The sequence below is a fragment of the Leishmania martiniquensis genome, chromosome 22, assembly GCF_017916325.1.
Source record: "Leishmania martiniquensis isolate LSCM1 chromosome 22, whole genome shotgun sequence".
In the NCBI taxonomy this organism is placed as follows: domain Eukaryota; phylum Euglenozoa; class Kinetoplastea; order Trypanosomatida; family Trypanosomatidae; genus Leishmania; species Leishmania martiniquensis.
In genome coordinates, this window is record NC_090157.1 from 422,961 (window position 1) to 433,515 (window position 10,555).

The following is a 10,555-nucleotide window of genomic DNA, read 5'->3' on the forward strand; positions in this document are numbered from 1 at the left end:
AAAAAATGCAGCGCAGCCATGCAGCGCGTATGACTCGGAACACCGGCACCGCTTCGACAAAGCCGCTATCAGCAAGCACCGCTGGCAGCGACACACTTTTCCAATTGGAGTGCGTGCTGCTGTTCGCGTTGGATGTCGTCAAAGGGCCGTACATCCACAGCTGTGCACCGGCGCACCCGCCTGAGGCGATTCGCTCTTTCTTGCAAGTGCAGGCCGCGCCCGCCGCCTCCTCAGCGGCAGCAGCGGCGGCGGCAGTGCGGCGCGAAACGTTTCCTCCGCCGTCGCCCAGGGTACTCTTACGAATGCCTCCGCAAACCACCGCAGTTGGTGACTCCTCATTACCGGAGTCGTCGCTGCGGCTGCTCGGCCAGCAGCCAAGCTCTCTCCGGTCTATTGCGAACCGTACTGATGTGGCCGTCAGCTTGGACGAACCGGCTTTTCATGGCGCGGCCTGCAGCGGCGTACCCAACACGTCGTCCTCCCTGGCGGTGCAGCCTCGACTCGGCGAGCTGGGCAACCCTGCAAAGGCAGGTGAGGCGGGCTCCTGCGCGATGGGGGCTGGCAGTGCCGACCGCACCGTCTCTGGCGACAGCGCGGCCGTCACTGTGCCCCCACATGTGCCTGCGAGCGAGTCGCAGCGTATGCTGCCAAGCCCGCCAGCGAAGGTGGGCTCGTTGATGTTGGCAGCAACTCACTCTTCGGGTTGCGGGGATGCGTCAGCCGTAGGCGCCAACACGCTCGGAAGCGGTGATGAGGCGACGCAGACCGATGACGAACACATCTGTGACGCACGCATCAAAGCAGCGCGCACGGTGGTGTGGAGGACCGACGTCGGCGGTCGCACTCCCTTTACGGACAAACTAGCGACGCCAGCCACCACGATTGACGGACACGTCACCAACAGCCCCTCCATGGCTGCCGATTCTGCCAGCACTCTACCCATAGCCACCGCTACCACATGTGCTGGCAGCAACGGCGGCGCAGACACGGAGGGCCAGCGGACGCACCGGCACAGCCACCTTCAGCAACTGCAGCCTCCCACTCCCCACGTTTGGCCGTCACCCGCTCCTTCACCCACAACAGGGGCAAAAAGTCCCCCGCTGCCTGCGACAAGCGCCACTACGGCAGCGGGCAACGGCAGGATGAGCGGCTACAACGACGTCTTCGTTCCACGCTCTGAGTTTTGTCGCCGAGTGCTGTGGCTGTACCCCGCTGAATCGGGGCTGCTCTTCCTCTACTACCCAGAAGATATTCCTGGCGAGCACTACCAACGCAAAACACTGCGCTACTCCCTATGCCTGGTCTTTCGCGTCGATCACAAGCAGGTGACGATTGGCGATGGCCTGCTGCATCAGCTGGTGCACCCATACAGTGTGGTGCTCACCAACATCGCCGAGGAGCTGCGCGAGGCGGAGATCAAGTACGCATACATGATTCGCGAGCTGCGCTCCTATGATTCAGCGCCGTGGCAGATGTCGAGCGTCGCGCCGATCTCGCTCATGCACTCCCTCACTCCTTCGGCGGCCGCGGCCGTCGCAGCAGCCTCCGATGACGTCGACGAAAGTATAGGCCAGGCGCAGCTGTCAACGGCGCCGGCGCCCCCCTCCGGCGCTCCCCCGAAGCCGCATGCGCTCATCGGCGGCCGAATCTCTGGGCAGGGCAGCGTAATGGCGTCATCATTGGCGGCAGAGACCGCAGCATCCACGCGCACCACGGCCGCGCTCAATGCGCCTCCGAGCACATCAGCGCACACTGACTTGCACCATCTGTCCTTCGCGGAGCACGGCTGCACAGAGACAACGGCCGTGGCGACAGCAGCCGCTGGTGAGACAGATAGATCACACGCCGTGGTGGGGATAGTGGACGGCACACCAGCCCCTTTCGTGTCCCCGTGGCAACCCTCTATAGCGTCTCTTGGGGAGGAAGCTGAAAATCGAGGAAGTGCTGAAGCGACTACGGCTACCGTTTCAGGCGACTGCAGCCCACAGCTCTTCGAGGAAGACGCAGGCGGCGCTCAGGGCCGCTCTGCTCGAGTCGGCCGGTCGTTGCCGCCAGGCCCGCACGAGAACGGTGACCCCCCGCCGCTTCTCACGAGAGCCGCCGCGGCGGGCACCACTGCGCACATCGGAGCCACCGTCTCTACGCCCATGATGGGCCACAGTTGCGCGATTAGTGCGTCCACGACGGCCTTCGCCGTAGACAATGGCAGTCTTGGAACAGTCGGTGGCCCCGGTGAGGGCAGCGCCCGCCCCTTCTCGATACAACTCACCAACGCGGAAACAGAAGACATGGCCACCACGCCGCCCTCGTCACTGCCGCTGCGCAGTCGCACCATGAGTGAGGCCGCCGCCGCCTTTTCTTTCTCATCGACGCAGCTGCGGGCGCTGGACGAGCCGATGAGCACGGCATCCGGCAGCAGTGCCGCCTTCTTTCCCTTCGGCCACGTTGCGGCGCTTGCTTCCGCCCCCTCTGCGACTTTTGGCGGATCCTCAAGCTTTTGCCAGAGCGGAAGCCGTCCGCAGCACCAGCAGCACTCCGCGGCAGGGGCGAATGCCGCGGCCTCGCCGCGTGCATCTTCGCCTTACCACGGGCTGGCTCCTACAACAGCGGCGGCGAGCACAGGCGACTCCGCAGCAGCCGGGCCCAGCATGCACATCTTGAACGCTTTCATTACCCCACCCACCGCGCCGCAGTGGACGCCGCTGAGCGAGTTGGTCGAGGAACTGTTCCGCTGTCTCAGCCACACTAGTGAGGCGCCCGACGGCAGTGCAGAGCGTGAGCGTGACGGGCAGATCGGCAGTCCTGCTACAGGTGGACGCTCACCACTGACCGCCTCTCCGACGCTTTCCGGTGCTGCCGCAGGGTTGGCCGCACAGCAGCCTGCGGACACGCTCCGTGGGGAAATCGCCAGCGAAGCCATAGCGCATCTCCCAACCCCTCTCACTCCGGCTTCACCTGCCTCACAGCAGCAGCAGCAGCGCGGCGACACGAGTGTCGTGCACCTATCGAGCCGGCTTAGTTTTCATGTGCGTCGCATGGCGCCGCTGCAGCCGGCACGTCTCCTCCACTTTGACCACGTCCCTGTGCCGATCGTCGCTTACGACCCTGCGATGATGGAGTGGATGGACATGGCAGTTCACCACGTGTTCCGGCTGGTGGACGGCATTCGAACCGTTGCCGATCTCGTGTTCGGCGTCTCCATGGGCACCACCATGACGCTCGCAGACGTATACACAGATGCGCTTCAAAGCGTTTGGGAGCGGCGGGACGCTGCCGCTTTGAGGGCACCAACGGCGCCTCCCCCATGTGTCGCTGCCTCCTCAGGACAGAGGAGTTCCACGGCCAGTCGTGATCGCGTCCGCGGTGCTGCGGTGATAGGGGCAGCGTCCCTCTCCGTTGCGGGAACTGCCACTGCAGCTGCAGAGGCGCATAGATCTAGCGAGTCAGCTGCAGAGGGTACTCATGCGTCTGTCGGAGGGTGCAGTGCTGCCTGCAGCCCGAGCCAGCAGGTTGTCGTGCCCGTTCCCATCGATGTCCGTCCGTGTCCCTTGTTGCCGGCTGGCGTTCGCGGCTCTCTCCCTACATCTGCGGTGGGGGCCATCAGTGACGGCCAGGCGTCGCTACCCAACCACATCAACGTGGGCGTCAGCCCCGGAGCTGCGAGTGGCGCTAGCGGCGCAGCACCGACAGCGCCGATCACATCGGGAGTACCTGACAGCAGCAGTGGGGCTACTACCGGAGCGTTCCTGCCGCCCTCACCGCCTATCTCCATGGAGCTCCCACAGACGTGGGTGGCAACGACAGGGATGGTGATGGAGGCTCTCCTTCACTTGGAGCTGTGTCACCTGATTAAAGTGTACCGCCCATGGACGGAGAGGACGCTCTACAGCACTACCCGCAGCGCTCAACGGGTACTGCGCAACGTTCAGCATCCGGCTCGTCATGCACTGGCGCACTACCTTCTCTTCATGGCGTGGGCAGAGCGGCGGGAGCGCAGCGAGCAGCGGCGCCGCGTGACAGCGGAGTTGAAGCAGTTGCAGAGAGAAAGGGTCAAGGCAAAGAGCGAGGCGCGGCGGGCATCTAAACCCTCGAGTAGAACTGCGCCCGGTGTGGGAGAGAAGCAGCATGCAAGTACACTGATGGGGATCGTGTCCCCACGGCGGCGGTCGTCGACAGTTGCTGCGGCCTCGTCCACACTGGCACCATCATCATTCACAGTGCCGACAGACCCGCTCGCGGTAACGCCGGCGGGTGGTGTCGGCAGGAGAACTGCCACCACGACCCCTACCGTCGCCTCGAGGTCATCCATTCAGCTGATCGAGCGCAGTGATTGGCTGCCAGCGGCTCCTCAGCCACTCTCATCCTCGGCGCCGTACGTTTCGGGTGTGCATCATAGCGGACGTGACTGGCAATTGCCACATTCGTCTCGCTCAGTAATGACTGCCGCGTCTCCGGAGAGCACCTCCGCGCTACATTCGCCACACGCTGATCCTCTGCTGGCGGGCGGCGGCGGCGCCCGCGTAGGGGGCCTGGAGCCGGGCAGCACTGACGCCCACGCTTCCTCCTCGGCCGCGACGAGCTTCGCGCCGTCGTCGCTGCGGCACTCGCTCAGTGTTAGCGCGACTGGAAGACTTCAGATGACTCTCACGAGCTCCCTCCTCGCACCATCAATGCTCTTCTCTGGTCCCAGCGACGGCGCTGCTGCGAGTGGTGCGTCGCGGAGACGGCTCCTCGGAGGCCAAAGTAGCCATAGTGGCGGTGGCAGACTTCTGCCGCGCGCTGCTGCGGGCTTTTCGTGCGGCAGCAGCCCTTCGCATCCGCCACAGCAGCACCCCCGCGATCATCGCTGCTTTCCGGCTGCTCCGCTTCGCTCATGCAGCAGCACCAGCAGCGGCAGTAGTGCCAGCGCCAGCAGCATGGACAGCGGCGCCGCCGCGCCATGCAGGCCGACATCGTCTGCGCTGTCGTCGGTGAGCAGTGACAGCTGCAGCTCGAGCGTGTCATCTTCGTCGTTGTCCTCTGCTGCAAGCCGAGTGCCGTTACTTCATTCCCTCACGCCGCATTTGGCCGCGCTGTCGGGGTTGGATGACAGTGCTGCACAAACGCCGGCGGTGACGGCAAAGGTCGAGGCGCGTGATTCCTCATCCCCAACAGCGTCCACCGCTGGGGCAAGCGCACCAGCTCAAGCGAGCAAAGATGCGACCCATCTCGGCACCGCTGATGGCTCTGCGCGGCATTCACAGCAATCGCCCAGTGATGATTACGCTCCCATCAAGCGGTCCATCGGTGAGCCGGCCGCCGCATGTGCTCTCAGGGGGGCAGGGCTTCAAGGGGCAGGTGTTGTCGCTGTAGAAGCGTCGTCGCGGGCCGTTCGACGCCGCCGCTGTCCTCCGCTGAAGATCTTCGCGCCGACGGAAGTGGACGTGAGTCGGGCCGCAGCCGCCGCTCTGTGTGCGCTCGCCAAGTTCAACAATGCCAGCGTCTCATCGGTGCAGGAGGAGATGCGGCGCGTCCCGGTGTGGGCCACTAGCTTCAACCACTGGTCCGACCGCTGCGTGAAAGCGCTGGTGGAGGTGGCGCTACTGAACAACTGGTTAGAAGACGTGTCGCAATAGCCGTGTGATCGTCGGTGGTTGGGTGCCTCATACTGAAGGGTGAGGGGCGCGCCTTCTCGTGCCTGCACAGATCGCCCGCTTAGGTAGGTGGGAGTGCGCTTGTGCATGCGCACGTGGTCGGTGCCCATTACGGAGCAGCAGGCCAATGCCAACTTGGTATGTACCCAGCAGGAGGCGAGTGGAAGCGACCGGCTCATGAGTTCAGATGCCATGTGGTGCGTTTAGTGTGTGTGTGTGGGGGTGGGTGAGGGACCACGGCCTACAGCGATCGCTCGACTGTCGCGCACACAGTTGTTTGGGTCAAGCTCTCTTTCACTTCAGGCTGACAGCTGAGGCATGATGTCACCTCAGTATTGACCTGTGCGCAGTCACGCACACGCGCGTCAACGTGGGCCTCATAGCCCCCTTATCATGCAGCATCATGTGCACTCCGCATCATCTCTCTTGATCGCGGCGATGCACACCAGATTATCCCTGCTTGCATTCAAGTGAGCCTGTCGTCACTACAGTTCGGCGACGCCGCCGTTACCATCTCTCTCGCCTCCCCTTTCCCTTGCCTTCCTCCCCCCGCTCCCCAACGACGCTTGTCTGTGGTGCAGAGTTATTCACTGGGGCACGCATACACACACGCACACATACACCAGCCAACACCTTCCCCACACTCCCGCCTGCCTCATCATGGACGCCTACTACTACATGCTGGCGTTTATGTTCGCCTTCGTGTTCATTGTTTTGTTCCTGCTCACACGTAGCGCCGGCAAAATCGCGAAGGAGCGGGAGGCCGCTGCCTTAGGTGCCTCCTCCGCGGAAGCCGAGGGCTCGACAATGGGCAGCACTCGCATCCGCCGCGCTCGCCGCGAGGAGTAAGACGGGGGAAAAGAGGGCGGGGGAGAGGGGAAGGAGGGAAGGGGGAGGGGGGGAGGGGCCAAAGAGGGAAGGAGCAGCGCGCATGTGCGCTCCGTCGTCGAAATGGCCGCGTGCTGATACAGAGCTGCACCCAACGTTCTCTACACACGATATCTCTTGTCCCCCCCAAAGTGGCGCTTCTTCTCTCGCATGCGCCCCCGAGGAGAGGGGTCGGGAGGTAATGCGCCTCAGGACACGTGTGGGCCTTCTGTTTCGCTGGACAGCTTTGCGGTTAGGCGGCGCACTGACTCCGTTGAATCGGTCCCCTCAGCGAGCAAGCCCCTCTCCCCCTCCCTCTTTCTCCTCTGCGTAATTACGGTAATGCTCACGCGTTGATATCGCACGGGACTTCCCCTTCCTCCCTCCTCACCCGCCCGTACTCTTCAGAGGCGAGGAGGCGGAGGAGAGGGGGGAGGGACTGATGACGGGTAGCGAAGGGGGGTGGAGGGAAGGGGGGGCGGAGCAGGAAAAGGCGCAGACACTTGCAGAGGAATCGAAGCGCACCCATTGGTGTGTGTGTGTTTCTTCACCTCTCTGAGTGCTGGTGCCCCTTGCCAGTGACCGCACCTCTGCCTCTCTTGTCGTGCTCGCCCCACCCCCCTCCCCTCCCTTTTTCGACGCTGAGCTTGTTACTCCCCCCTCCCCCTCCCACACACGCACACGTTCACACTGAAAACGCTCCCACGCGTTTGATGGCGAACTCCGCCCATCCGAGAAGGCACTTCATCGATGTGAACGTCGGAAAAAGTAATACGGCCAACTCGGCAGCAGCCGGTGCGCAGTGGTGCAGAGCGTCACCTCCGGTTGCATGCTGTGCGGGCTTTCACATGAGCTTTCAAGCTCACCGCGTCGTCTGTCTCGCCGGCTCTCTTCTTGAATATCCTTTCTCTTTCTCTCTCTCCCTTTTCTGCCACCCCGCCCAACGCGAGCACATACACACATCAGCATACGCGTACGTATTTGGTAGGAACAGCACTTGCACGTGCTCTCCTCTGTGTTCTGGTGCTGCGGCTGCTGCTGTCAGAAGGCGGTGTCTGTGGCGCTTTTTTCGCTGCTCCTTATTTTCTTTTTTTTCGTCACCCTTCACGCGTGCGCACATTGAGCAAACGCAGTCGGGTACAATAGGGAAGTGAAAGAAGCGGCAGAGCCCTGTGCGCTTCAGAGAGAGAGACAGAGACAGAGAGAAAAAGGCAGAGAGGTGGCCTAGCATGAACAACAGTTACTCGCCCTTCTCCACTGCGCCGGGTGCGCGTGCTGCTGGTTTGTCTCCGGCCTATCACCAGCATCTACACCAGCACCATGCGAGCAGTAGCAACAGCAACGGCCTTCTAGACGGAATGCATCCACCAACGTTGGGGGCCCTGTCGCCGGGTGTTACAACGGCGGCTGTCGTCGGAAGGGGCGGCGGCGGTGGCATGCTACCGTACCCGATTCCTCCCCCGCAGTCCCAGCAGCAGCAGCAGCACGTGACAACAGTCTCCATGCTGAACGCCTGCTGCCCTACAGGGACTCCCACTGTGGGCATACCCAGCAGCGGCCCAGCCGTCCCGGCGCCTCGGTCCGCCGCTACTCTACGCGCAGAGGCCACCGGTGCGCCGCCGCCGCCTCCAGCCCCATCGCGTGTGGCGGGCAACGCCGTGGCGGCAGGAACCCTCGCTGGCGGCATCAACACACCGACAGCAGCGGCCCCACTGCATGGTGCATCTTCTGTGCAAACCGTCACGCCATCCTTGGCAGCGCCCGAACCGACCGCCGCAGCGTCGGCGGCCGCATTGGTGTCGCCGACGTTCAAAGCCTTCACCACGTCTGCGGCGGCCCTGCTGTCATTGATCGCGGAGGCTGACGAGGCGACAGGCTCCACCGAGAGTACTGGCGGGGGGGTCTCCACCTCCACTGCAGCGGTTGCGCCGGCTGCCGCGACTGCTGCTGGTGCCACTACAGCTACGTGGGCGTCGGCACAGTCGGCGGCCATCAGCCCCCACTCCAACGTGGAAATTCAATTTACGCTGCCAACCGCACAGGAGCGCGTGAGCACAGACGACGGCGACGCGTTCGGCTTCGAGGAGGACTCCGAGGAGGATTACGTGACGGACTTCGTTACGCAAGTTTTGGTGTCGATAAAGGCTGCCGACGGCAGCAATGCGTTCGAGGGAATAGATCTCGAGACCCGCGGGCGCGATTGGTATGAGCTCATCCTCGACAGCGGCGACGCCCCCAAGGCAGCGGCGGCTCTAAAGGCGAAGATTTCTCAATCGACGGCGAGCGATCTGTGCAGGCTGTTGGAGGGGGTGGCGAGTGCCCTCATCTGCCACAACATCTGGGGTACGGCCTTGCACCTGGGGATCCAAGAAAGGGCTACGCTGCGCCATCTGGTTCTCCGCGTTGCCCTCAAGAAGCTCTTCCAGCACCGCTCCATGCCGTACGAGGCAGAGAACTACGTGGTGGTACTGGTGAAACTGCTTACCGTCGGCTGGGTGCGCCTGAAGGGGCTCCTCGACACTATCGAGCTGTGCCTGCAGCACGACGAGCTCATCTATATCGGGCTGCGCATCATCCAGCACAGCTTACACAAGTCGCAGAGACTCCTTGAATTTCGCGCCGCCTTAGAGGCTCGACCGCGCCTTGCGCGGCGTCTCGCCGAGTTGTACACCACAGACCCGCGCTTTGAATTGGATGTGGCGCTTGTCGCTCGCCAGATGCGCGAAATACCTCCAACGATTTTCTGCTCAGCGCCGATGGAACGCTCCAAAGGCAACTCGCTGCCGAGCCCCGTGACATGCATGGCGTACTTCGGAGTTCGCGATGAGGTGGTGACGGGCGACATGAGTGGCGCAGTCACTCTTTGGGGTCCGCCGGGGTCTTATCGTCAGCCATCGGCCAAGAATCCGTTAGGGTCCATCCAGGTGCACGTGCGCCCCCGCGGCGTCGTGCCCTTGCCGATGAACTGCGTCCCCGTCGCGATGGCTGGCCAGCGTCTGGATGGGCAGTACCTTGCGATTGCCGGCATGCCGTTCAAGTCGCGCAAGCCGTACTCGAGGTACTGTGGGAAATCAGCCGTTCGGCTGCCCTCTACACCTGCGCCTGCCGGTACGTTAGCGGCAGTGGATGTGGCGGACGGAGCCGGTGCGGGAGGGGACGGAACGGGCAACGCTGGCGCCATCATCGTTATTACATGCAACGAGAACTCCGTTCGGTGGAACAAGGGCGAAATCGTCATGCGTCCTCCAGGGATCGCCCTTACCGCCATCACAGCGTTCCGCAACTCTATCGTTGCCGTCGGCGAGAGCGCTGTCAGAGCAGCTGCCACCGCTGCCAGTAGTGGGCCTGGGTCAGGTATCTTGAGCGGTAACGCGAGTGCCCCTCACCGGCTCAGCTTCGTCGATGTCATGAACGGCAGCGTCGTGCGCCAGATTCCAAAGGCGCACAGCGGCTACATTACCGCGCTAACGGTGCTGGAGGAAAGCGGCTACGTTCTGCTCTCCGGCGGACGCGATGCCGCGGTGAAAATGTGGGACCCGCGCTCGCGCGACGACACGCCTGTCGTGAACACCGCCCTCTGCACCGGCGTGCCCCACCACGAGACCACCATCTCTTCGATCCACACCGCTGGTTACGGCATCATCACGACAGATGTTTACGGTGCGATGGCCGTGTGGGACATCCGCAGCATGACGGCGCCCAGTAAGCGGCATAGCTTCGCGTACCCCATCGCCGACGCCACACTCATTCAGCAGAATCGTGCCGCAATCGCCACGACGCGCGGGATCGTGACGGTCTCGCTGGACACGCTTGAGCCCCTCGACTGGTACTACGATAAGGGTCTTTGCACCCGCCTGCTGGCGAACGATGCCGGCAACCTTCTCTTCATGGCGCGGGAAAGCATGCTGGACGTTTTCGCAGTAGCGGAGTTCTGATGGCGTGGAAGGTGGAGAGGGGAGACGCGGCGCATGACGGGCGGCCGGAAGCGGCTCTGATGCGGCACGCATGTCCAAACATGAGCGCCGTTCCCCCATCCCCATTCCTCTTTTTTTTTC

At 63.2% G+C, this 10,555-nt stretch overlaps 3 protein-coding genes across 3 annotated transcripts; all 3 read left to right on the forward strand.

Annotated features, from left to right (window-relative positions):
• Positions 1–5: 5 nt before the first annotated feature.
• Positions 6–5,615, forward strand: LSCM1_02938 (uncharacterized protein; the record flags this gene model as incomplete). Its single annotated transcript, XM_067320497.1, has 1 exon — positions 6–5,615. The coding sequence occupies one exon, from the start codon at positions 6–8 to the stop codon at positions 5,613–5,615; it is 5,610 nt and encodes a 1,869-aa protein (XP_067178809.1).
• Positions 5,616–6,293: 678 nt separating this feature from the next.
• On the forward strand, positions 6,294–6,482 carry LSCM1_02939 (uncharacterized protein; the record flags this gene model as incomplete). Its single annotated transcript, XM_067320498.1, has 1 exon — positions 6,294–6,482. The coding sequence occupies one exon, from the start codon at positions 6,294–6,296 to the stop codon at positions 6,480–6,482; it is 189 nt and encodes a 62-aa protein (XP_067178810.1).
• Positions 6,483–7,729: 1,247 nt separating this feature from the next.
• On the forward strand, positions 7,730–10,435 carry LSCM1_02940 (uncharacterized protein; the record flags this gene model as incomplete). The annotated part of the gene is made up of 1 exon (XM_067320499.1): positions 7,730–10,435. One exon carries the CDS (start codon positions 7,730–7,732, stop codon positions 10,433–10,435), a length of 2,706 nt encoding a protein of 901 aa, XP_067178811.1.
• Between the last annotated feature and the right edge of the window lie 120 nt (positions 10,436–10,555).